The 26,953-nt window shown below is 46.7% G+C and overlaps 2 protein-coding genes and 1 long non-coding RNA gene across 3 annotated transcripts in view; all 3 read left to right on the top strand.

Annotated features, from left to right (window-relative positions):
- Positions 1–19,021, top strand: part of LOC139378657 (protein O-mannosyl-transferase TMTC1-like) — a 95,779-nt gene extending 76,758 nt beyond the window's left edge. Inside the window, exons 10-19 of the mRNA XM_071121030.1 lie at positions 402–515; positions 4,658–4,801; positions 5,941–6,049; positions 6,519–6,621; positions 7,518–7,653; positions 7,836–7,980; positions 8,220–8,357; positions 13,143–13,265; positions 17,612–17,689; positions 17,835–19,021. Of these exons, the coding sequence (XP_070977131.1) occupies positions 402–515; positions 4,658–4,801; positions 5,941–6,049; positions 6,519–6,621; positions 7,518–7,653; positions 7,836–7,980; positions 8,220–8,357; positions 13,143–13,265; positions 17,612–17,689; positions 17,835–17,957 (1,213 nt within the window). The 3' untranslated portion in view covers positions 17,958–19,021. The remainder of the gene's footprint in view (positions 1–401; positions 516–4,657; positions 4,802–5,940; positions 6,050–6,518; positions 6,622–7,517; positions 7,654–7,835; positions 7,981–8,219; positions 8,358–13,142; positions 13,266–17,611; positions 17,690–17,834) is intronic.
- Positions 19,022–19,115: 94 nt separating this feature from the next.
- Positions 19,116–25,198, top strand: LOC139379153 (acrosin-like). Its single transcript, XM_071121994.1, has 11 exons — positions 19,116–19,329; positions 19,425–19,526; positions 21,396–21,579; positions 21,667–21,742; positions 21,854–22,043; positions 22,241–22,380; positions 22,497–22,650; positions 22,738–22,776; positions 22,978–23,197; positions 24,966–25,107; positions 25,190–25,198. The coding sequence occupies exons 1-11, from the start codon at positions 19,269–19,271 to the stop codon at positions 25,196–25,198; spliced, it is 1,317 nt and encodes a 438-aa protein (XP_070978095.1). The 5' UTR covers positions 19,116–19,268.
- An 88-nt stretch (positions 25,199–25,286) lies between these two features.
- LOC139378659 (uncharacterized) lies at positions 25,287–26,043 on the top strand. The gene is made up of 3 exons (XR_011628314.1): positions 25,287–25,375; positions 25,559–25,695; positions 25,959–26,043. It is a non-coding gene; the product is annotated as an uncharacterized lncRNA (long non-coding RNA).
- Positions 26,044–26,953: the final 910 nt, after the last annotated feature.

The raw sequence follows: 26,953 nt of genomic DNA, 5'->3' as shown, positions 1-26,953 counted from the left end.
ATATTGAGGGGAAAAAAACAGGATTGAATTATTATTATAATTATTTTTACTATCACTCGTTACTGTAGCCTAAGCTTTTTATTAAACTGGAGTATCAATCCGCAATGGGCCAGGGCGAGCAAATGCAGTGCACCCAGTCGAATTGCAGTTGATGACAAAGCCCATCAATAACTTATAGAACTTGAGACGAACACATGCAGTAAAAGGAGACTGCACTTCCTGATTTGGCCTTGTTTTGAAGAATGCTCATTAAGAATGCTAGCGGCCACGGCTGAAGCCAAGCGAGAGTTGTCTTGGGGGTGTGGTTTGGTGGGGGTGTGGTTTGGTCGCGGTGTGGTTTGTTCATCTGCTTCACCGCCTCTCCTCCTTTTCCCCTCATCCTCTCTCTCTCTTTACTACAGGTCTGGCATCCAGACGTTGCCTCACAACGCCAAGGTTCACTACAACTACGCCAACTTCCTGAAAGACAGAGGGCGCCACCAGGAGGCCATCCACCACTACAAAACTGCTCTCAGGTCAGTTATAGTGTCCATAATGACCGAGCTTTTGCTGTTTACACCACTACAAATCTGCTCTGAAGACAATCTGAGTGTCCAAGAAAGTAAAACTACAGGAATAAGAGTGAGTTTAGGTGTTTCATCCTGATCACTGTGTCAACTGGACACAGTCCTGCCAAACCACAATCATTCCTCAACCGCAATAACACCATCAGCTTTTCAACGTTCAGGGATACAGTCATTCTGCCAAAACCACAGTCTCGGTTCTCAGGGCATGTTTGAAACCTCAGGTGACCTCACCCACTCCTGGACCTGAAAGTTTTCAAGTTACATTCAAAATTACATCGAGGTAAGAAAACCCCACTGAGAAACGGTAAGGAACCCCCCTGAGAAACGGTAAGGAACCCCCCTGAGAAACGGTAAGGAACCCCACTGAGAAACGGTAAGGAACCCCCCTGAGAAACGGTAAGGAACCCCCCTGAGAAACGGTAAGGAACCCCCCTGAGAAACGGTAAGGAACCCCACTGAGAAACGGTAAGAAAACCCCACTGAGAAACGGTAAGGAACCCCCCTGAGAAACGGTAAGGAACCCCACTGAGAAACGGTAAGGAACCCCCCTGAGAAACGGTAAGGAACCCCACTGAGAAACGGTAAGGAACCCCCCTGAGAAACGGTAAGGAACCCCACTGAGAAACGGTAAGGAACCCCCCTGAGAAACGGTAAGAAACCCCACTGAGAAACGTTAAGGAACCCCACTGAGAAACAGTAAGAAACCCCACTGAGAAACGTTAAGGAACTCCACTGAGAAACGGTAAGGAACCCCCCTGAGAAACGGTAAGAAACCCCACTGAGAAACGTTAAGGAACCCCACTGAGAAACGGTAAGGAACCCCACTGAGAAACGGTAAGGAACCCCCCTGAGAAACGGTAAGGAACCCCACTGAGAAACGGTAAGGAACCCCACTGAGAAACGGTAAGAAACCCCACTGAGAAACGTTAAGGAACCCCACTGAGAAACTGTAAGGAACCCCCCTGAGAAACGGCAAGGAACCCCACTGAGAAACGGTAAGGAACCCCACTGAGAAACGGTAAGGAACCCCACTGAGAAACGGTAAGGAACCCCACTGAGAAACGGTAAGGAACCCCACTGAGAAACGGTAAGGAACCCCACTGAGAAACGGTAAGGAACCCCCACTGAGAAACGGTAAGGAACCCCCCTGAGAAACGGTAAGGAACCCCACTGAGAAATGGTAAGAAACCCCATTGAAATCTTGGCTCCAAACCTCAATCAGCAAGCGGTCAAGAAACGGTCAGGTAGGTCTCAACGGAGAACAGTTCTTCGCCCTTGCTCCAGGACAAAGAGAGGACATCTTTCTTAATATGGCATGTCGTCCCTATAATGTCTAGACTGTACCTTCAGGCCTAACTAGAATTCATTAATTTAAGTAGGAGACACGTTATTGACTATCGTAGGTTGATGGTCCGCCCCCTCAACTAATTACAAAACACAATTTTATTAAATCAGGAGGAACTATGTTTTCTGCACCTAAATGCATAAAGGCACACACGCTCTCTTGCTTGCACACACAGGCACACACTAGATTGCATATTCTCAAGCATGTAATGGCCTTGTCTCAGCTCGATGCTTGCACCCCATTCATCTCAGTGAGACACAAACACCCAGCGCTCTACCTAATGAAAGAAGGGATCCATTTGTTCTGCCTGTCACTGGCCCTGGCCCAGAGGGCTATATATTTATCCCCCAGTCCAGCTTTTCCTTTTTCTCGTCCCCCTCTCTTCCCTCCCCACTACCACCCTCCATTCTTCTTGAGTCATAACTGATGATCCTTTCAGTGCTCTGTCATTTTGTCTCTGTGTAGTTGTGCGGGTGTGTGTGTGAGAGAGTTTGTTTGTCTCAGTCGTCAGTATTTGACTGACAGGAGCAGGGAAATCATCATGCTGTGTATGTCTGCTGCTGTATCGGAGTCTCTCTCCCCTCCTACTTCTCCTCCCTTCTTCCTCCCTTCCCTCCTCCTCCCTTCCCCCCTCCTCTCTCTTCCCTCTCTCCCCTCTGCATGTTTTCCCTCCTCCCCCCTTCCCTCCATGTCCCGTCCCTCCTCCTCTCTCTTCTCTCCTCCCCCTCCCCTCTCTTCCAGTGTGCCAGGCGCTAGCTAGAGCCAGTTTGACATATTTGGACAGAAGGGTTTAGGTCCAGTGGGATCATTCTTTTCTCTTTCTGCAGTTTGTTCTTTTTACCTTTCTATCCCCCCTGGCAGAGATGTAGACGCTCCCTGAAGGATGCTCCGTGAGCCGGCTTAGCTAGAGTGTTTGTGGGTGTGTGTGTGTGTGTGTGTGTGTGTGTGTGTGCGTGTGTGTGTGTGTGTGTGTGCATAGGGATGCATATCTCAGACCTCAATCAGTTCCCTTCCCCGTTTCTATGTTCCTCATCCCCCTATCCGTCCATCTCTCCATCCTCCGAATACCCCATCATTTCATCCACTTTTCTCCCCCTTCCCCTTTTCCCATCTCTGTCTCATCCCTCCACGTAGTCAAAGACAGACGAGCAGAAGTGTGCTCCCCCCTCCCTCTCTTTCTCCCTCTCTCTCTCTCTTTTCCTGTTCCCCTCTAATGCCTTCTCCTGCCTGTATCTACGTATAGCAACAGGATCCTGCATGTGTGCTGTTGTAATCCTGTCCAGAACCCTTTGCTGCCTTTGTCCCCCTCCAAACCACATGACTCTCTACACAGAGGCTGCTCTGAAATGGTACCCTTTTCTCTATGTTCTGTCAAAGGTAGTGTACTGTATAGGGAATAAGGCAGAAAAACTTCAAGAAATGAAGAGGTGGTGAATTCCATTTGTTTCTTAACGGCTATTGTGTACGTTGTCAATGGGCTGCACGGTGCATTCTGGGTCATTCTGGACAAGTGGGAGTCAATTGGGCCCTAGCTCAAAAACCCAATATTAGCACGAATTACGTGAACAAGAAAAACAACGTGACAAATGCTACCATGACGTGAGATAATAACTTGTTCTCTTTCATACCGTATAGCTTTGAAATCGGGACATTGCGTAGGTAGAAGGGATCGCGTGACGCTTAACTTAGCAACCGCGTGACGCAGCATGACAACGTGAAAGCGATTGGTCTACAGTCGAGGCATTATATGTTACATTATACAGTCATTGGCCAATGACATTACCATCTCCTCATTTCTTTAAGTATTTCTGGAATAGGGTGCCTTTTTTTTTCAGACAACAAAGTTTAACCCTCAGGCAATTTACCTCCACTTCAAATGAGGTTCGTAGCTCATTTTTCTTGTTTTTCATTTGGGCTAAAACGTGGTAAGAGGCGATGTTGTTACCCTGGAGTTGTTGGTTTTATTGCATGCTTTCGAGGTTGTTTTATTAGTTTGTTTTTCAGGTTTAGTGTTCTGGTCCCCTGCTAAGACATTAGATTGGGTGATGGTGTGTGTGTGGGGATCAATAGTGTGCTTACGGGCAGTGTGCGTGCCACTAAGTCCACACTGCTTCCTTTCCAGGCAGGGTCACACTGAAAGGCGATGTAAACTGTGACTCGTTAGCCAATGGAACGGAGCCCGAGTTGCCATGGAAATGGACACGGTTGTCGTGGCGTTGTTTCACCCCTCGCCCCCCGGCGTTGTGATGAGTGTCTCTCACAGTTATGGCACTAATAATTCAAATGGATTTACAAATTACATGCCACCTTTGACCCGATCCTTTCTTAAAGCACTCAAAGCTCTTTAAGGGCGTTTCATGCCTTTTTCAGACACTCTAGAATGATTGATTTACAGAAGCCATTTTGTGTACGATAACCATTATCAGGATAACAACCACTCATCCTAATGACGGTATCATGGGGTCATGTCGTCTTCTTGTATTGCTTTGGGGGTCATGCAAGGACACATGAGAAGGGTCACATGTCCCCAAAGTGCTAAATTGCTTCCTGTCATCGGCATGGATTTCAAGGACCAGACCGATCAGGCACCTTTTCAACCAGTAGCGGTCATCACAAAATGTGATGAAGGAAGAATGTTTTCTTCCAGATTGGAACTTGAAGATACCTGTTTGTTTTCTTCTCCTCCTCTCCCTGAACTACTTTCCTGCTCTTCTCCTTTCCTCCTCCCTTCCTCTAACCTCTCCAGGTTGTGCCCTCGCCATGCCAGTGCCATGAACAACCTGGGTACTCTGACACGCCACCCAGAGGATGCCGAGCACTACTACAGGACCGCCCTGGACACCAACCCCCAGCACAACAGAGCCCTGTTCAACCTGGGAAACCTGCTCAAGTAGGCTGTACACACACACACACACCTGCATGCATATACACACACGGCATGCGTGCACACACACACACACACATTGTGCGTGCACTCAGAGGTCTCAGCACAAGGCTCGCACCCCATTCATTCGTACACACCCTGTCCCTGCAGCTCACGTAACGAGGAACACACAGTGCCCTACCTGAGGATAAATGGCTTACATTAGCAGAATGCTGTGTCTGTTCTTTCTCACACAGTCATAGCGCCGAGGGGAAATAGTTTAGACACGTGGTGGCGAGCTGTTCTGCTTGTTGTGTGTGTGTGTGTGTGTGTGTGTGTGTGTGTGTGTGTGTGTGTGTGTGTCACATCATCGACACTGCTCTGCTCTACTCATCCCTGTCACTCTGGCAGGAGGCTGATTGGAAAAACATTTAGTTTAACACAGAGATAAACAGAGCACTCATGAAATCACTGGGTAGACACAAAGAGGAGGGGCTTAGGTGGGGGCTTGTTAGAACAACAAAACACTTTCATACACACACACACACACACACAGACACACACACACACACAGACACACCAGCGCAGCAGACTTGGCGTTTGCCGGGACAGTGGGAGTATTCTGTTACTGTTTGTTTACTGTCTGCATTATAGCCCCCACCTACTTTATTGTCATTGATGGGCGTGTAAGGTGTTTGTAGTACACACACAGCAGCATTCCTGCTTGCCTGGCTGGCTCTAATGGAGAAACATGGCAGTAATGGCAATACAAATTAACTCCATTATTGCGCTACAGATCCATCAACATCAACATTGATGGGAGTGTAAAGTGTTTGTAGTACACACACACGCACACACACGCACAGCAGCATTCCCTGCTAGCGTGGCTATCTCTAATGTTGAATCAAATTAACTTCATCATTGCGCTACAGATCCATCAGGTCTATATTTTCAATTACGACCTGTGAACATACAGCTTCGGGCCTAGAGACAGACCCAACATGGATTCCCATTACTCCTGCTGGGCCTGACACCGTTTCCAGGTCATCTACTGTATGGATACACAGCGGGTGTGTGTGTGTTTGTGTGTCAGCAGAAAACGGACACAACATAGCCATATGATGATGATGATGATGATGATGATGATGATGATGATGTTATTTCAGGTCCCAAGGGAAGAAGGAAGAGGCAGAGGCTCTGTTGAGAGACTCCATTCGGTTTGGCCCACACTTCGCTGACGCCTACTCCAGTCTAGCATCACTTTATGCAGAGCAGGTAACACACACGTACATGCACGCGCACACACACACACACACACACACACGCTTTGCAGGTAATACACACGCCATTGCAGTGATGTCTCAATCTATGCACTGGTTGCATACACACACAAAAATACACACATTCTCTCACACACATACTTAGCATGCACTCACACACACACTATTGTAAGAGCACGTTAGGCAATGTGAGTTCTGCTATAGCCCCCCTTCCCCCCTTTCCATGGATTCAGAATTCAATTAAAATTCGCTGTAGATCATTAATCTTGCTGCCGGGAACTCCAGTCACTGTGCCATTACTTTGGCTTGTTCAATTAAACACGCTCACTGACTCCCTAACCTTCTATTACCACAGGCTCTTTCTAACCTTATCTCAGCGTAGCCACAATTTCACACATGACATCAGCTCATACTCAATAATTCAATATAACTATTTTATTGATCTCGTATTCTTTTTATTATAGAAGCGGTTTGCGGAGGCCAATGACGTTTATCTTCAAGGCATAGAGAGCTGCCCGGACAGCTCGGACCTGCATAATAACTACGGAGTGTTTCTGGTTGATACCGGTGAGTTCCGTTGGGTTGGTAGGAGAGGAGAATGTTGATCTGTCTGCAAATAAAGTTTTAGCTTACTCACACTTCTCTCTCTCTCTCTCTCTCTCTCTCTCTCTGTCTCTCTCTCTCTGCGTCTCTGTCTGTCTCTGTCTGTCTCTGTCTCACACCTCTCTCTCTGTCTCTCTCTCACACACCTCTCACACCTCTCTCTCTCTCTCGTCACCTCTCTCTCACACACCTCTCTCTCTCTCACACCTCTCTCTCTCACACACACCTCTCTCTCTCACACACACCTCTCTCTCACACACCTCTCTCTCTCACACACACTTCTCTCTCTCTCACACACTTCTCTCTCTCTCACACACTTCTCTCTCTCTCACACACTTCTCTCTCTCTCACACACCTCTCTCTCTCACACACACCTCTCTCTCTCACACACACACCTCTCTCTCTCGCTCTCACACACCTCTCTCTCTCACACACCTCTCTCTCTTGCTCTCACACACCTCTCTCGCTCTCACACACCTCTCTCGCTCTCGCTCTCTCTCTCTCTCTCTCACACACCTCTCTCTCTCTCGCTCTCACACACCTCTCTCTCTCTCGCTCTCACACACACCTCTCTCTCTCTCTCTTACACCTCTCTGTCTCTCTCTCTCTCAATTCAATTCAATTCGCCTTATTGGCATGACGTAATAATGTACATATTGCCAAAGCTTATTTTGGATATTTACAATACATTTAAAAAAAAAATGGGAATCAAATTATCAAAGGGACACAGTAACAACAATAACCAAGTGTCAATATAACCATACATTCAACAATAACTATAAGTATACAGTAGAGGACATGTCTCTCTCTCTCACACACTTCTCTCACTCTCACTCTCTCTCTCACTCTTCTCTCATTAGGAGAAGGCGATCTGGCAGCAGCCCACTACCAGCATGCCGTGCGTCTCAAGCCGGTGCACTACGTCGCCATGGTAAACTTGGGCCGCCTCCTTCGCTCCTCAAGTGAGAACAAGGAGGCGGAGTCTTGGTACAAAAAGTGAGTTAAGAGGTGACAACCAATTTGGCAATATGGGAGAGATTCACAAGTCAAAACGAGAGCAACACTCTAGCCAAGTGCCCATTGTCCAGAGAAGAGAGTCATGGGTGGCGCTGTCCTGTGTGACCTTGTATGAGCTCTTGTTGACCTTCCATTGACCTCTCCCTGACCTTTGACCCCAGGGCCCTGCAGGTGACGAGGAAGGTGGACATCCTGACGCCACTAGGGGCGCTGTACTACAACACAGGACGCTATGAGGAGGCTCTGCAGGTGTACCGCGAGGCGGCTACGCTACAGCCAGATAGCACCGATATCTGGCTGGCTCTGGTGAGTCACACACACACACAGACGCAGGCACACACACATGCAGGCATGTACGCGCCACATGCTGCAGTCATACCAGGACAGCACAAACAGATGTCTGGCCCTGAATTGCCCTCTCTCTCCCTCTCCCTCTCTCTCTCCCTCTCCCTTCCTCCTCTCTCTCTCCCTCTCTCTCTCCCTCTCCCTTCCTCCTCTCTCTCTCCCTCTCTCTCTCCCTCTCTCCTCTCTCTCTCCCTATACAGGCACAAGTGTTAGCCATGGCAGGCCGCTCTAAAGAGGCCGAGAAGATGACTCTGGGCATCATATCGAAGCAAGGGAACTGCATCGAGTGTTACCGCCTACTGTCTGCCATCTACAGCAAACGAGGCAACTACACAGAGGTGCGTGTGTTGTTGGGTCTGTGGTGTCTGCCTTTGAAAGAAAGAACGGGAAAGAGTAAGAAGAATAGAGAGAGTGATGGGGGATGGGCGAAGGACCGAGACGGTCAAGAAAAACAGAACAATCCTTATCGCCTCGGGGTCAGCAACAGTGATCGACGCGGAAACAGTGGTTGCTATGGAAACCCATCACATCCAGATTCTGTCTCCTCCGAGTCTCACAGGGTCCCATCCCCATCTGTTCACACTGATCGTTCATTCGTTACTTCATTCACTTCATCTCTCCATTCTGATTACATTCTCCTCCTTCTCCACCGCCGTCCCTGGTTCCATCCCTCATTCCATCCCTCCGTCTCTGGGGGCTCATCTGTAGACACTCTAACAGAATGGATGCAATCCCCACCCTTATCCCTGTGTAGTGCACTACTTATGCGGAATTGGGTGCTATTTGAGATTTAGCCTCGCTGCTAAAAAATAGTATTTCCTTCCTAAAATAACAGAGGTGGTGTTGGGGGGCTGACTAGAGCAGCTAACTTTTTTGTGCCCCGTGACCGGCAAGATAAGGCCTTTTTTTTCCCCTCTGGGGACCGCTTGGGTATAAACATATTGACAATTGCTTTTTTTATTCAGAACACCAATTTTTCTATACATTTTCTCTATTATGTGTACTACCCTAACACCAGTGGAGGCTGCTGAGGGGAGGACGGCTCATAATAATGGCTGGAACGGAGAGAATGGAATGACATCAAACACATATGTATTTGATGCCTTTCTACTAATTCCGTTCCAGCCTTCACCACGAGCCGTCCTCCCCCATTAAGGTGCCACCAGCCTCCTGGGCCTAACACATATCATTTGCTTAGGACAGTAATAACATTTTTGCTATTTGATTCTCTATTTTAGGACACCTGGTAATATCATCAACAAAACAAAAATATATATATATTATTTGGTGAACATGTTGAACTTGGCCTTACTGCCATTACCTCAATAAACATAGTAACACACTAAGATATGTCAAATCTCAAATCAGGGAGGCCACCTTTCGATCTAAAGGATTTATGGTATGTGGTCACTGAAATGCTTGAGAAAGGTATTGGGAAGAAGATCTGCATTGTTTTCAAATGGGATGTTGTCATAGTTCCAACGTGTCCTGTGCAGTTTGTGAGCTCCGTAGAGGGAAACGGAAGGTACGCCCACGTTGCTGAGAGTCACGGCTTTCGGTGATGGGGTCATAATAGCTAATAGCTCCGACCGGTCAAAAGTTAGAGCCGAAACTTGTTGGAAGAAAAAAAGAAAGTGCTCTGTTCTGTCACGAACCGCATTTATCGGCGATCGGAGGTTACTCGCGTAACCGTGGTTTCTATGAACCAAGCGCGACATTTAGTAGATCGAGGCGAATCCAGTGCAATGAGTCAGGCTTTTTCAGGCCTTCCCTCTGTGGACTGGCGGCGGTCCCACGGGCCTGGGTTTGAGAAAGGCTGGACAAGAGGACGCTTGTTTTCTCTCAGTCTCTCAGATAGAAAACAGAGTGAATATTACACCCTCCTCCCTTTGGATAGTCTTAGTGTGTTTCTGTCTAGTGTCTACATACTAACTCACCAGGGATACTGCTACACTTCCAGATCTGTTAGCCACACTATCTCGTTATCCCCTTAATGGGGGTTTTATACATGCTTTTTGTTTTCTCTCTCTCTCTCTCTTTCTGTCAAAGGGAAGGGAAAATAAAAAGCGATTGATGATATTTATGTTATCTCAAGGATGAGACGTCTCTCTCCCAGAGGCAAAAGGAAATGCATTAAATTCCCACCTCTCTCTTCCTCGTTCTTTTCTTTCCCCTTCAAATCTCTCAACTTTCTGCTCTCTCTCTCTCTCTCTCTCTCTGTCTCTCTCTCTCTTCCTCGTTCTTTTCTTTCCCCTTCAAATCTCTCAACTTTCTGCTCTCTCTCTCTCTCTCTCTCTCTGTCTCTCTCTCTCTCTCTCTCTCTCTCTCTCTCTCTCTCTCTGTCTCTCTCTCTCTTCCTCGTTCTTTTCTTTCCCCTTCAAATCTCTCAACTTTCTGCTCTCTCTCTCTCTCTCTCTCTCTCTCTCTCTCTCTCTCTCTCTCTCTCTCTCTCTCTCTCTCTCTCTCTCTCTCTGTCTCTCTCTCTCTTCCTCGTTCTTTTCTTTCCCCTTCAAATCTCTCAACTTTCTGCTCTCTCTCTCTCTCTCTCTCTCTCTCTCTCTCTCTGTCTCTCTCTCTCTCTCTCTCTCTCTCTCTCTCTCTCTCTCTCTCTCTCTCTCTCTCTCTCTCTCTCTCTCTCTCTCTGTCTCTCTCTCTCTTCCTCGTTCTTTTCTTTCCCCTTCAAATCTCTCAACTTTCTGCTCTCTCTCTCTCTCTCTCTCTCTCTCTCTCTCTCTCTCTCTCTCTCTCTCTCTCTCTCTCTCTCTCTCTCTCTCTCTCTCTCTCTCTCTCTCTCTCTCTCTCTCTCTCTCTCTCTCTCTCTCTCTCTCTCTCTCTCTCTCTCTCTCCACAGAACACCGTCTACTACTATAATCAGCCTCACTCAAAAAAAAATCTCTCTCTGACTACCTTTTCTCTGCTCATCAGCCAGTGAATGACGAGTCTGTCTCTCTCTCTCTGATATGTCATGGTGCACTTCCAACCAGGATTTAGCCCGGTGTTTTACCAAAAAGCCTCAGACTTTTGTGTTTCCAGCTCCGTGGCCTGGCTCCTGGGACTCACTGGGCCACGTCCTCAGTAGACCTGCTCTGACTTGGGGTCAAGGCTGCTGGGGCATTCAGGTTAAAATGACATAACAATGGCTAGCTGTGAACACGGGTTTACACCTTCAACGGTTATCACCTCCTCACAAGGCAACTCTTTTTGTTTATGCAGAGGTTGTTGATTCTGCTCCTCACAAGTCCTCACTGTCATCCCTAGCTATGGAAGTCTATCCCTATCCATGGAAGTCTATCCCTAGCCATGGAAGTCTATCCCTAGCCATGGAAGTCTATCCCTAGCCATGGAAGTCTATCCCTATCCATGGAAGTCTATCCCTATCCATGGAAGTCTATCCCTAGCCATGGAAGTCTATCCCTAGCCATGGAAGTCTATCCCTAGCCATGGAAGTCTATCCCTAGCCATGGAAGTCTATCCCTAGGCATGGAAGTCTATCCCTAGCCATGGAAGTCTATCCCTATCCATGGAAGTCTATCCCTAGCCATGGAAGTCTATCCCTAGCCATGGAAGTCTATCCCTAGCCATGGAAGTCTATCCCTAGCCATGGAAGTCTATCCCTATCCATGGAAGTCTATCCCTATCCATGGAAGTCTATCCCTAGCCATGGAAGTCTATCCCTAGCCATGGAAGTCTATCCCTAGCCATGGAAGTCTATCCCTAGCCATGGAAGTCTATCCCTAGCCATGGAAGTCTATCCCTATCCATGGAAGTCTATCCCTAGCTATGGAAGTCTATCCCTAGCCATGGAAGTCTATCCCTAGTCATGGAAGTATATCCCTAGCCATGGAAGTCTATCCCTAGGCATGGAAGTCTATCCCTAGCCATGGAAGTCTATCCCTATCCATGGAAGTCTATCCCTAGCTATGGAAGTCTATCCCTAGCCATGGAAGTCTATCCCTAGTCATGGAAGTCTATCCCTAGCCATGGAAGTCTATCCCTAGGCATGGAAGTCTATCCCTAGCCATGGAAGTCTATCCCGAGCCATGGAAGTCTATCCCTATCCATGGAAGTCTATCCCTATCCATGGAAGTCTATCCCTATTCATGGAAGTCTATCCCTAGCCATGGAAGTCTATCCCTAGCCATGGAAGTCTATCCCTAGCCATGGAAGTCTATCCCTAGCCATGGAAGTCTATCCCTAGCCATGGAAGTCTATCCCTAGCCATCCCTATCCATGGAAGTCTATCCCTAGCCATGGAAGTCTATCCCTAGCCATGGAAGTCTATCCCTAGCCATGGAAGTCTATCCCTAGCCATGGAAGTCTATCCCTAGCCATGAAAGTCTATCCCTAGCCATGGAAGTCTATCCCTAGCCATGGAAGTCTATCCCTAGCTATGGAAGTCTATCCCTAGCCATGGAAGTCTATCCCTAGCCATGGAAGTCTATCCCTAGCCATGGAAGTCTATCCCTAGCTATGGAAGTCTATCCCTAGCTATGGAAGTCTATCCCTAGCCATGGAAGTCTATCCCTAGTCATGGAAGTCTATCCCTAGTCATGGAAGTCTATCCCTAGGCATGGAAGTCTATCCCTAGCCATGGAAGTCTATCCCGAGCCATGGAAGTCTATCCCTATCCATGGAAGTCTATCCCTAGCCATGGAAGTCTATCCCTAGCCATGGAAGTCTATCCCTAGCCATGGAAGTCTATCCCTAGCCATGGAAGTCTATCCCTAGCCATGGAAGTCTATCCCTAGCCATGGAAGTCTATCCCGAGCCATGGAAGTCTATCCCGAGCCATGGAAGTCTATTCCGAGCCATGGAAGTCTATCCCGAGCCATGGAAGTCTATCCCGAGCCATGGAAGTCTATCCCTAGCCATGGAAGTCTATCCCTAGCCATGGAAGGGTGTGTACACTAGTGTACACTGGTGATACAGTCGAGAAACAGAAGTAATGTTGTGGTTGAGCTTCACTCATGAGAACACTCTGAAACATTCTCCACACACGTCTCATCAGGATCCCAGTGGGTGTGTGTGTGTGCATGTGCGTGTGTGTGTGTGTGTGTGTGTGTGTGTGTGTGTGTGTGTGGTAACCTCTGTAAATGTGTACTAATTCTCTCCTCTTCCTTCAGGCTCTGGATGCTCTAGACAAGGCTTTACTGCAAAACCCCATAGACATGTCTGTCAGGGCAGAGCTTCACTTCTCCAAGGGCAACCAGCTCAGAGAGATGAACCAGCTGGACAGAGCCTTCGAGGTACAGGAGGCTCCACACACACACACACACACCTCATTACTCTGCATACTTTCCCCCATCTGCTCTCTCTTCTCCCTCAGACTCCCTCTCTCCTCATCCAAAAATGTTTCAAACTCTCCAACCTAATTAACTTTGTCTCCTGCTGGACGCTCCCCTCTCTCTCCCTCCTCAACATTACACCATCTTATCTCCGTCCTCACCATCATACCCCTCTCTCCCTCCTCACTGTCATACCCCTCTCTCTCCCTCCTCACTGTCATACCCCTCTCTCTCCCATTACACCATCCTCACTGTCATACCCCTCTCTCTCCCTCCTCACTGTCATACCCCTCTCTCTCCCTCCTCACTGTCATACCCCTCTCTCTCCCTCCTCACTGTCATACCCCTCTATCTCCCTCCTCACTGTCATACCCTTCTCTCTCCCTCCTCAACATTACACCATCTTACTGTCATACCCTTCTCTCTCCCTCCTCACTGTCATACCCCTCTCTCTCTCCCTCCTCACTGTCATACCCCTCTCTCTCCCTCCTGTCATACCCCTCTATCCATACCCTCAACTGTCATTACCCCTCTCTCTCCCTCCTCACTGTCATACCCCTCTCTCTCCCTCCTCACTGTCATACCCCTCTCTCTCCCTCCTCACTGTCATACCCCTTCTCTCTCCCTCCTCACTGTCATACCCTTCTCTCTCCCTCCTCACCATCAAACCCCTCTCTCTCCCCTCCTCACCATCAAACCCCTCTCTCTCCCTCCTCACCGTCATTACGCCTCTCTCTCTCCCTCCTCACCGTCATTACCCCTCTCTCCCTCCTCGCCGCATTACCCCTCTCTCTCTCCCTCCTCACTGTCATACCCCTCTCTCTCCCTCCTCACTGTCATACCCCTCTCTCTCCCTCCTCACTGTCATACCCCTCTATCTCCCTCCTCACTGTCATACCCCTCTCTCTCTGTCATACCCTCCTCCTCACTGTCATACCCCTCTCTCTCTCCCTCCTCAACATTACCCCCCTCTCTCTCTCCCTCCTCACCATCAAACCCCTCTCTCTCCCTCCTCACCGTCATTACGCCTCTCTCTCTCCCTCCTCACCGTCATTACCCCTCTCTCCCTCCTCGCCGCATTACCCCTCTCTCTCTCCCTCTTCACCGTCATTACCCCTCTCTCTCTCCCTCCTCACCGTCATTACCCCCCTCTCTCTCCCTCCTCACCGTCATTACCCCTCTCTCTCACTCCTCACCGTCATTACCCCTCTCTCTCCGTCACCTCCTCACCGTCTCTCCCCCTCCTCACCGTCATTACCCCTCTCTCCCTCCTCACCGTCATTACCCCTCTCTCTCTCCCTCCTCACCGTCATTACCCCTCTCTCCCTCCTCACCGTCATTACCCCTCTCTCTCTCCCTCCTCACCGTCATTACCCCTCTCTCTCTCCCTCCTCACCGTCATTACCCCTCTCTCCCTCCTCACCGTCATTACCCCTCTCTCTCTCCCTCCTCACCGTCATTACCCCTCTCTCTCTCCCTCCTCACTGTCATACCGTCACCTCCTCACCGTCTCTCCCCCTCCTCACCGTCATTACTCCTCTCTCCCTCCTCACCGTCATTACCCCTCTCTCTCTCCCTCCTCACCGTCATTACACTACCCCTCTCTCCCTCCTCACCGTCATTACCCCTCTCTCTCTCCCTCCTCACCGTCATTACCCCTCTCTCTCTCCCTCCTCACCGTCATTACCCCTCTCTCTCTCCCTCCTCACTGTCATACCGTCACCTCCTCACCGTCTCTCCCCCTCCTCACCGGCATAACCCCTCTCTCGCCCTCATTATCCACATTTCCCTTCTCTTTTCTTTTCTCTCCTTTCACCTCTGTGAATAACTTTAGAACCTCCTATAACCTCAAACTTTACTTCTTACAGAACGAAACCACTAATTGGCTCATATATCCCAATCTCCCCGAAAGCTACTAGGAATAAAGAAAATAACATATTTTTAGGTATATTCCCTAAGAACAACACGATTTGCATCTCCTGCATGAAGTATATTATCTGCAGGGGTTTCAAGGGCACCTGTGGATCTTCTAAGTGCCGGGTGCTTTATTTCTCCTGTTCAAGCGGACACACTTGAGAGAGAAGAGATACAAAGTTTGCAAATAAAATCACATCAAACAGCATTCCAAATCAAATGTATTTATATAGCCCTTCTTACATCAGCTGATATCTCAAAGTGCTGTACAGAAACTCAGCCAAAACCCCAAACAGCAAGCAATGCAGGTGTAGAAGCACGGTGACTAGAAAAACTACCTAGAAAGGCCAGAACCTAGGAAGAAACCTAGAGAGGAACCAGGCTATGAGGGGTGGCCAGTCCTCTTCTGGCTGTGCCGGGTGGAGATTATAACAGAACATGGCCAAGATGTTCAAATGTTCATAAATGACCAGCATGGTCAAATAATAATAATCACAGTAGTTGTCGAGGGTGCAGCAAGTCAGCACCTCAGGAGTTAATGTCAGTTGGCTTTTCATAGCCGATCATTAAGAGTATCTCTACCGCTCCTGCTGTCTCTAGAGAGTTGAAAACAGCAGGTCTGGGACAGGTAGCACGTCCGGTGAACAGGTCAGTGTTCCATAGCCGCAGGCAGAACAGTTGAAACTGGAGCAGCAGCACGGCCAGGTGGACTGGGGACAGCAAGGAGTCATCATGCCAGGTAGTCCTGAGGCATGGTCCTAGGGCTCAAGTCCTCAGAGAGAGAGCATACTTAAATTCACACAGGACACCGGATAAGACAGGAGAAGTACTCCAGATATAACAAACTGACCCAAGCCCCCCGACACATAAACTACTGCAGCATAAATACTGGAGGCTGAGACAGGAGGGGTCAGGAGACACTGTGGCCCCATCCGATGATACCTCCGGATAGGGCCAAACAGGCAGGATATAACCCCACCCACTTTTCCAAAGCACAGCCCCCACACCACTAGAGGGTTATCTTCAACCACCAACTTACCATCCTGAGACAAGGCTGAGTATAGCCCACAAAGATCTCCGCCACGGCACAACCCAAGGGGGGGGGGCGCCAACCCAAACAAGACCACGTCAGTGACTCAACCCACTCAAGTGACGCACCCCTCCTAGGGACGGCATGAAAGGGCACCAGTAAGCCAGTGACTCAGCCCCTGTAATAGGGTTAGAGGCAGAGAATCCCAGTGGAGAGAGGGGAACCGGCCAGGCAGAGACAGCAAGGGCGGTTCGTTGCGCCAGAGCCTTTCCCGTTCACCTTCACACTCCTGGGCCAGACTACACTCAATCATATGATGAAGAGATGAGTCTTCAGTAAAGACTTAAATGTTGAGACCCGAGTTTGCGTCTCTCACATGGATAGGCAGACCATTCCATAAAAATGGAGCTCTATAGGAGAAAGCCCTGCCGCCAGCTGTTTGCCCAGAAATTCTAGGGATAATTAGGAGGCCTGCATCTTGTGACCGTAGCGTACGTGTAGGTATGTACGGCAGGACCAAATCGGAAAGATAGGTAGGAGCAAGCCCATGTAATGCTTTGTAGTAAATCAGCCCTTGCCTTAACAGGAAGCTTTATCCGGGTAGCCGGAAAGTAGAGGTCTTTCGCTGCCTTGATCTTTTTCCCCCTTGTCACTAAAATAACACCACCTCCACTGTCTGGATCAACAAATAAGCTCATTTCCGCCCAACCACACTTCTCACAAGAGAGAGAGTGTGTCCTAAGATAAACTTATTTCGCTTCCCTCTCTTTCTTTCGTTTTTTCCTCGTGCTGAACTCTCTCTGCTTATACAGCAGGTCTCTCGTTCCTCTCTCTCTGTCTTTCCACTCCCTCCCTGTCTCTCTCTCCCTTTCCACTCTCTCACTCCCTTTCTCTCCCTCCATCTCTCCGTCTTTCTTCAGTTCAGGAAGTCAATAAAGGCCTTCTATGTTGAACAGTTTATTCTCAGGGTTTCTTTTAGAGATAAACTCTGCAGTTCTGTCTCTCTCAGTGGGTCTTGGCCAGGCGCCAGGGCTCCAGCTCTTGTTCGGGTGTTGTTCCCCTTCTAAGAAAAGGCACAAAAGGGCCAATTGAGATCATGCGGGCTTGGGGTGTGGTGGTTGACAATGTTGAAACGGATCCAATGTCTGCTTGTGTTATTTTGATTGCATATTCTATTGTTTCAGGGTGTTTGGTGTTCAAAGACACACAACATGTTGCGCCGATTTTAAAGTTTCAGTAATCTTCTCAGTCAACTTTTCTCCTCCATATTCACTTTATAGTCCGTGCATAAGAACCCTACTGCCACCTAGTGATCGTTGGTTGTAACTACATTATGTTAAGGTATGCTTGGTCTTCATTACAGAGCTACAAGCTGGTAGTGGAACTAAAACCTGACCAATCGCAGGCTTGGATGAACATGGGAGGAATTCAACATATCAAGGTACTATGACGACACAGTAGAGTTAGTTTGCACAAGTTAAAAGCCATTTACAAGCCATCAAGTCTTTGATTATACCGGAATTGCATATCAAGCAATAATGGCAAATGATGAGAGCTGATAAATGTCTGTATTTGATCCACTGCAGGGAGACTATGCAGCAGCCAGGCAGTACTACCAGAGGGCCCTGATCCTAACCCCTGGCTCCAAGCTGCTGAAGGAGAACCTGGCCAAGCTGGACCGGCTGGAGAGGAGGCTGACCGGGGCCTAGACTAACCCAGAGACACAGCACTATCCTGGGCATGAGTTGGGGACCAAGGACCCTGGATGCCCCAACAGTACGGTTAAAAAAAAAAAAAACGTATTCTTAAGTCAACCTACCTGGTTGATGATGTGAGATTATGGTGAACATGACAGGGTTGCAGGGTATGGAATCAGACTGGGAGTGATGGAGCTTCCAGGGGAGCATGAGGCTGGTTAAGCCTGTGACGGGAGTCACATTCTGGGGGAAGCAGATGGAGAGAGGACCCGAAGGAGTGGAGATGGAGATTCAGCCAGCAGCACTTCAAATTGGAGCGGACTGGATCAGCTCTCTTCAAGACAGTACCATAAGCTCCACACATCGCCCAGCCTGAAAAAGCTTCAAACAAACTGATCTGCTTTTTAAAATGTTTTGTTTAGTTTTATTTGTTTTCGTATTTAATATCATGTTAAATCCTGTTTTAGGCACTACATCTGTGATCACTTCCCTCATCGCTGCTGATGAGCAAATCCACAAGTAAACCCATGTTGAGATTTTGAAATGTATTGGGTGTCATGTTCACAGTAAATGCTCCAACAATATCATTCTAGCTGGAAGACAAATTGCATTTTGCCAACATGAAGGACAGTTTTCTGAAGTCACTGTATATCCATGCTTAGGTTTGGGCTTGCCTTGACTCAAATGTGGCCCCTGCAACCCCTTAGCCTGAGCTTGTCTGGGATACATAAGCCCTGTTATAAGACAAGGTGTCAGTGTGCTCCGTGAGCACATTGACAACATGTGCTTTTAACCTCAAGCTATGGCAGAGCCTCTGAGAAGCAAGCAACGTCTGCTCAATGTAGCCTTCCACAAGTACAAGTAAGCTAGTGTCTGTAGACTCCTCCTAAGGCCTAACACTTACCCTCTGATCCGCTCAACATTTCTGACGCTGTGTATTATTTGTTGCTGTTGATGTTGCTATGATGATCGTGAATGAATATTTTATGTGGAATATACAATAGGATAAAGATGAACTGACTAGTGCAATGACTGAGATTGATTTGCACCATACAAATAAATATATGTTTTATTAACTGGTGTCGGTGCGTGATAAATTGAAGTGTCTCTATCATTGTGAGTGGGAGAAAGTCATATGAAATGGGTCTATACTGCCCTCATCTGGCCTAGTGAGTACATTACATGTTAAGGAATCTAATTAGGTGATGATGGTGGCAGGTGCAGCGTGGGAAGCTGATGAGCGCTTCAAAGTAGAAAGGCACATTGTCAAGTTTCATTTTTATTCCGATTGGTCTTAAGCCAAACTTTTTTAATGCACTTTGGATGAAAATGCTTGTTTTCCTAATTGTGTATCTGTCTGTGTTGGGGCTTGGAATCCAGCACGGTAAGGGCAACACATTGATTTTTGTTCTAGTTTTGTTGTAGTGACTTGATTGAGTAAATGGGGATTCGTCTGTGATTTTTGACCATTCTCTTTAGATGTACATAACCAGACTGAAATTGTACAGAATCTTCAAAATTGTGCATTGAACGGAACAGAAGAGGGAAATGCAACCCTCACCAGTGGATTTCAATTTGAAGGTATGGAAGAACACGTTTAACAGTGAATTATAAAACATTCGAGGTGAGGGCGTTGGCACTGTGTGCTCTTTTTAAGGATGGGTCCCAATCTCTAGGATACAGTGGAACAGGGGCGACCTGCCTGTCGCTGACTACAACCCAACCTGGGGTGGCGGGGTAGATTTTAGCGGGTGGAATAGTGGAGAACAATTGGAGGTCTACGTAGTAGCGACGCAAATATCATGGTACAAGCTATATGGACACTCAAATATTGTGGTACTTTTTAATGGTAAGTTTCCAAACATATATTATGATAAATGGAATTGAGTCTCATTGTGGTTAAATACGTAAAGCCAGTTATAATTGAAATGGGTTAGAGGACAGTAAGAAAATACGGATCAGTATTTACCTGGCTTGAAGAGATGGAATATAATATCTGTTTACAGGACACGCATTCAACAATTTTAGATTAAGTTGTGTGGAAAAAGGACTGGTAGGGGGAGGCATATACTTTTCACTTGGGCATAGAAACTAAAAGGGGTGATGATATTAATTAACAACCATTTTGATCTGAATGTGCAAATTGTCCAAATAGATCTGCAAGGTAGATGGATTATTTTAAATATGTTATTGGACCGCTCATTGATCTGTATGGTCCAAATATTGATGATCATTCTGCTTTGAAAATATATGATAATTGATCAAGAAATACAATGCTCCATTTATTATGGTTGGAGATTTATAATACTGTTTTAAATAACTCGATGGACCGTAAAATAAGTCGTCCTACAAACGATCATCCCCGTGCACTTAAGGAAATCACGAATATCATCGATATTTTGAAACTAGTGCATAAATGGAGGCTTAAATATCCTGAGCTAGTGAGATCTACATGGAGGCTCAATCAAGCTAGTCGTCTTGACTACTTTCTTATGTCATTCTCCCTGGCACCAAAAGATAAAGTGCTGACAGAATGCGGTCAGACCATCAAATAATTGGCGTATACATTACTCTTACAGAATTTCCACGTGGGCGAGGATATTGGAAATGTAATAAAGCTTATTGGATGATAACTTGTTTTTAACCAGGACAGAAGAATTTATAACTTTTTCCGACTCTACGTACAGCAGATCCCTTATTGTATGGGACACTTTTAAATGTGGCTTTAGAGGCCATGCAATTCAATACTAATCTTTAAAACAAATGCAATTTAGGTCAAAAGAGTTCGTATTAACAAAGTAAATGGGACTAACCGTACAGATGTCAATTAAAAACTAAGAGGCACAGAATAAGTTAGAGGAAAAATACATGGAGCAACTTAAGAAAGATCAAGTGTAATATATTATAAAGTGAATTGGATGGAATATGTGGAAAAATGCACCAAATTAATTTTTTAATACAACTTGTTACAAGTGACAGTCACCCCACAGAGCACCAAACCAATATTTTGAAAGCGGAAGCAAAGTACTTTAAGCATATATTTTCGTTTCAGTCTCCTCCATCTCCACTAGTTAGAGGTATGGATTTTCTTTCTATAATAATGTAAAATTAACTTCTGTACAGAGACTCATGTAAAGGCCAAATTACAGGGGAAGAACTTGCTGATGTAATTAAAGCATTTAAGTCTGGGAAAACTCTTGGGCAGCTGTAAGCAAGCGTAGGTTCAGAATCTATTCTGGCTATATGTAATGCGCACATTGATCTACACAAACACTGGTAGCATCAGCCCTACTAGCAAGACCAGACATGCACTGCAATACTAAGCTACTTAAAACTAAGCCCCCCCCCCCCACACACACACACACACACACACACACAAGTCCTGATGCAGTGAGTAACCTGTCCCTGCACACCAATAAAGAAACCTGTAACCTCTGAGCTTTGTTGCAGATCTGGCAGGGGTTCGGTCCTTCGTGCCAGAGCAGGAGATGGAGGTGAGGATCATTGGTGGTGTGGAGGCCTGGGCCCACTCCTGGCCATGGCAGGTATCCCTAGGCTTTACCACCATGCCAGCCTGTGGTGGTGCCATCATCGCCCCTCAGTGGGTTCTGACTGCCGCACACTGCTTCAAGCAGTGAGTAGTTCTGGAAGTTCAAGTAACCATAAATGGAATGGATGTATAGCTAGAGAAATCAAAGTAATTATGGATGGCGTTTTACAGGTATAACAAAGTGGATTTCTGGACCGTGATGGCGGGAAAACATGACCTTGAGAATCCTAATGAAGAATGTCAACAGGTGGGACGCACGCATGGACGAATGACATTCAAGTCATTAAACATTTTTTAAAGTTCTGTATTACTATTCTGCGTTGACATTTGAACTGTTAAGGCACACATTTATTTTCAGTTGGTTGCAGTCTCAAAAATAGTCACCCACAAGGATTACAACCGCATGACAAAGATGCATGACATTGCCCTGCTGAAGCTGAAGACCCCGCTGATGTTCAACCAGTGTGTGAGACCCATAGAGATATGGATGAGGCCAATCGAACCCAAAAAGCAATGCACAGTGACCGGCTGGGGTACCACCAGAGAGAGTCAGTAGATTGCCTAAATTTCAAAAAGAAATGTAGGCAGTTGCCTTTTTTCTCTTTATAAGAAAGGTCAGGTATGGTCTTCTGGGGTCATGACTGACATTAAATCATAATTGATCATTCACAGTGAGGACGGTCCTGTTTCTTGTTTTCACCTCTTCGTGTGCTCTTTCTCCCTTTTCCTACTCTTCTACTCTCAGATGGGCCTCGTGCCAACAGACTCCAGGAGGTTAATGTGACCTGCCTGTCCCCAGAGGACTGTAACAAGTTCTACCGTGGTGTAGTTCAGCCCACCATGTTCTGTGCTGGAGACCCTGAAGGAGGTGTAGACGCCTGCCAGGTAGTGAACTCGAACCCTGACCGTGCTCTCATTTATTTATCCCGTTTATTGTATTCTACTTTCATATAAAAAGTCTGTCCTGTTATCCCGGTCTTGTGATGTGGTTGTTCCTGCAGGGTGACTCAGGTGGACCTCTGTCCTGCTACACAGGGTCCAGGTATGAGTTGGCTGGAGTGGTCAGCTGGGGAGTGGGCTGTGGTAGAGCCCAGAGGCCTGGGGTCTATACTAAAGTACAGGTCTACCAAGACTGGATCAATGAATTAATTCAAGGTAAGTACACACTTGGAGCCCAACCCTGGAAAAGTACTTCATTTTAAGCACTCAGAAGATTTATTTCTAATCTTTTATTTTTAACAGGTGAAAAGTCTATGTTTGATGGTATTACTGTGACTGAAGGTAGGCTATGTCACTGCTAAATTAGTTAACTATCTGAAATAAACTTTTACGGGAGTAAAAATGAACATCTGATTAATTTTAGTCTTCCTGCCAACACATCAAATTGTTTTTTGTTGATCAAAACATTGCATTATCAAAACCGCAGATCATATTCAGTTTGACCACTAACCCTCTTGTACCCACACTCTTCCTGTCTCCCAGAGAGTTGTGGTCAGAGTAAGGTATTGGCCTGCCGGCTGGACTCCCGCCCGGCGTGGTTGTATGTGACCTTGGAGGGTGCGGTGCGGGTGGGGAGTGTGACAGAGGCTTGCGCCAACTCCTGGCCCTGGCAGGTCAGTCTGCAGTCCAAAGGGAGACATTACTGCAGCGGGACCCTGATCCACCACCACTGGGTCCTGGCACCGCAACACTGCCACAGCAAGTGAGTCAGTCACCAAGTACTGACACAGGACACACACTATCGTCTGTAATCTACCCCTTCAAACATTCAACCTCCGGCTGTGTACCCCCTCTAGCACCAGGGTCAGCGCACTCTCAAATGTTTTTTTTGTTGCCATCGTTGTAAGCCTGCCACACGCACTATACGATAAACTCACATTTATTAAACATAAGAATGAGTGTTTGTCACAACCCAGCTTGTGGGAAGTGACAAAGAGCTCTTATAGGACCAGGACACACAACATATTTTGCTCTTTATGTAGCGATCTTGCATATAAAACCTTATTTGTTCATCAAAAATTGTGAATAACTCACCACAGGTTAATGAAGGATGTCCTTGAAAGGATCTCGCATAGGTATGTGGTTGCAAAGGGCATCAGTCTCTTAACAGCATGATTTGCCAAGGCAGGATACTCTGAGCGCAGCCCAATCCAGAAATCTGGCAGTGGCTTCTGATTTAAATTACATTTTCACAGAACCGCTTGTTGCAATTTCGATGAGGGTCTCTTGTTCAGATATCGGTAAGTGGACTGGAGGCAGGGCATGAAAGGGATAAAGAACCCAGTTGTATCTGTCATCCGTTTCTGTTAAGTACCTGTGAAATTGCGCACCCAACTCACTCCGTTGCTTCACTTTCACATTTGACATTGTCTGTAAAGCAATGCACGCAAAAAAATAATTAAATGATTGAAAGACCTGTGTGTTGTCCTTGTTAATGCAGACCGAGAAGAGTTCCAACTTCTTAATTATAGCCTCAATTTTGTCCCGAACATTGAATATAGTTGTGGAGAGTCCCTGTAATCCTAGATTCAGATCATTCGGACTAGGAAAAAACATCACCCAGATAGGCCAGTCGTGTGAAACTCATCATCAGACAAGTGAAAATGATGGTCAGTGAAGAGAACTTTAAGCTCGTCTCTCAATTAAAAAAACATGTAATTACTTTGCCCCTTGATAACCAGCACATCTCTGTGTAGTAAAGGGTTACATGTTGCTTGACTGTCCTACCCACTCGGTAGCTCACCATAGGAAACACTTCTAGCCCCTTTCTTATTAATGGTATCTGTTGCTTTTATATGTCTTACTACTCGAAAGTCTTAATTCTCGCTCAGACTCCTGTGGCTTATTTTTCAAGTTGGCATGTTTTGTTTCTAAATGTCTGCGCAAGAGTGAAGGTTTCATCGAGTTGTGAGATAGTAGTTTTGCACATATAACACACTGTGGCTGAGGAAAGGCACTACTCCTAATATAAGTGAACCCCAAATCAATGTAGTTCTCATCATATTTGCTCCTCTTCGATGGTCCAACATCCCTCTGTTCGGTGCTTTCCCGGGTAAGGGGGCAGTAGCTCTTTGCCTGCATATTTCACAGATGTCAGTGTCCATGCTAGCTGGGCAAACAACACATGTAGAATTACTGATGCTAGCATTGGATGTGCTTGTGGAAGCAGAAGAACTTGTGTTGTCGACAGGTGCAGGTTTAGTACTGCTGGTAGTAGCAGTATGTGTGTCTATGCACGCTGGCCTTTTTTTTTTTTTTTTGAGCAAATGGGATGAGCAGCAGCTACATTTGGCTACATACGGACCATTAGTGGAATTCCCGCGAGAGAGTAACGGTTAATGTGATTGGATGTTAATTATTTGAGTAGGCTACCTGTATTTGACATTGTGTTAGTTCACTGAACACTAGATGGTTTAATTTTATTTTTGACAGTGAAACAAGTCTAGTGGGGTCTATTCTCTCTATTTCAGGGCTACAGTTGACACAGTGGTGCTGGGAGGTCACGACCTGAGGTTCATGGCTGCCCAGACCATCCCGGTGGATGAGGTGTTCAGCCACCCCCAAGACGGAACCTTCCCTTCGACCTCTGACCTCACACTCATCAAGCTCAGTGTTCCAGCTCGATTTGGTATCAAATATTCCTCCAGAATGGGTTACTTTCGCTCACTGATTGTTTTGCTTGACTGGTTTACAGGACTGTTAACTTTGCTTGCAGGCCTAAAGCATGTGACATATCTAAGGATGCTTATTCTGGTGGTTTTCTTCTCTGATATGTACTTAGATGACACAGTGTCTCCAGTTTGCCTCCCACATGAGGATTTTAAGCTGGATGACAGCTGGTCCTGTGTGACAACAGGCTGGGGAACCAGCAACTCGGCACGTACGTACAGCAACAAAGCTCATGACCATAGGTTCTTGTGTGCTGTTGGTGGCCGGTTTATCACTGAGGGACTCCTCCTCCTGCATCCACGGTGTTTCATCGGTCTTGCTCTTACTCATTGTCATAAATAGGCAGCATCCTTCTCTATATAAATATATAATATGCTCTCTTGTCTCCCCCTAGCGAAGGTTAGCAGAGCCACCCTGCACCAGGCCAGGCTGGGTCTGGTCAACAGGACCGCTTGTAGAGCGAGCTGGGGTGAGGATCTCATCACGGACACTCAGCTGTGTACAGACCCAGCCGGCTCTGTCTCCTGCATGGTATGTATAGTGGGACGGTTAACTCTAAGGTGTACTCGTGAAGACCTGGGTGATGATTGGATCAATGAATGGTTGTAAAATGGCTATGAACTAACACTACTGATGTGAACGAGTGGTCTTCATAAAAATGAGGAATGATTCTAAGTTGATGTTGAATACCCGACTGGACTAGTGCACGCGAACGTTCACTACGTTGTTATAGTTACATTGTTTTAACACTAGTGTAATATATCAAGTTTTTCTTATTTCTTCCCTATCTATAGGGGGACTCTGGTGCTCCACTCCTCTGCCAGAAAATAAATGGGGTCTTCTTCCTCTTTGGGGTGGTCACATGGGGCAGCCCGAACTGTGACATCAGCACACCAGCAGTCTTCTCCCGACTATCAGCTTATCATTCCTGGATCACAAACATAACCACTGACATCTGACTTTGTTTCACATAACGAAATAAACAATGACTTTTTTTTTTTGATCCAGTGTTCATTTTCAGACTTGTGTAAGGCAAAGGCCCACAATGAAATGGTGTATGACGCAATCACAATAAGATGTTCCAATAGGTTTGAGGAGAACGTGTCGCGCGCCCGTGCACACACACACACACAAAGCTGACTGTTGTCACACACAAAGCTGACTGTTGTCGCACACTGTATTTCTGTCTTCATATCGTTTGTCAAAGATGTTTACTTTTCTCTTGTAATTATGTTTGTAGACTATGATTGAAGTAAATTGCACATGCATTCAATTATAACGTAGGAACATGTTTTAAGGAGGTAGGAATGAACATTTTCTCATTCCATGACATCCTGACCAGGTGAATCCAGGTGCAAGATATGACCCCTTATGGCACTTAAATCCACCAATCAGTGTAGATCAACGGTAGGAGACAGGTTTACGAAGGATTTTTGAAAGCCTTGGGATATGGATTGTGTATGTGTGCCCATTCACCCTCAATGGCAAGACACAATATTTAAATGCCTTTTGAGCAGGTTATGGTAGTAGGTGCCAGGCGCACCGGTTTGTGTCAATTGCAACATTACTGAGTTTTTCCACACGCAACAGTTTCCTGTGTGTCTCAAGAATGGTCCACCACCCAAAGGACATCCAGTCAACTTGACACAACTGTGGGAAGCAATGGAGTCAACATGGGCCAGCATCTCTGTGGAACGCTTTCGACACCTTGTAGCAGCCATTCCCCGGCGAATTGGGGGGGTGTGCAACTTTCATAAAACAAAAACATGATATTTTTAAACAGTCAAAA

This window comes from Oncorhynchus clarkii, chromosome 21 (assembly GCF_045791955.1).
Source record: "Oncorhynchus clarkii lewisi isolate Uvic-CL-2024 chromosome 21, UVic_Ocla_1.0, whole genome shotgun sequence".
In the NCBI taxonomy this organism is placed as follows: domain Eukaryota; kingdom Metazoa; phylum Chordata; class Actinopteri; order Salmoniformes; family Salmonidae; genus Oncorhynchus; species Oncorhynchus clarkii.
Note: the sequence above shows the minus strand (reverse complement) of the source record. Positions and strands in the feature narration are given on the sequence as shown.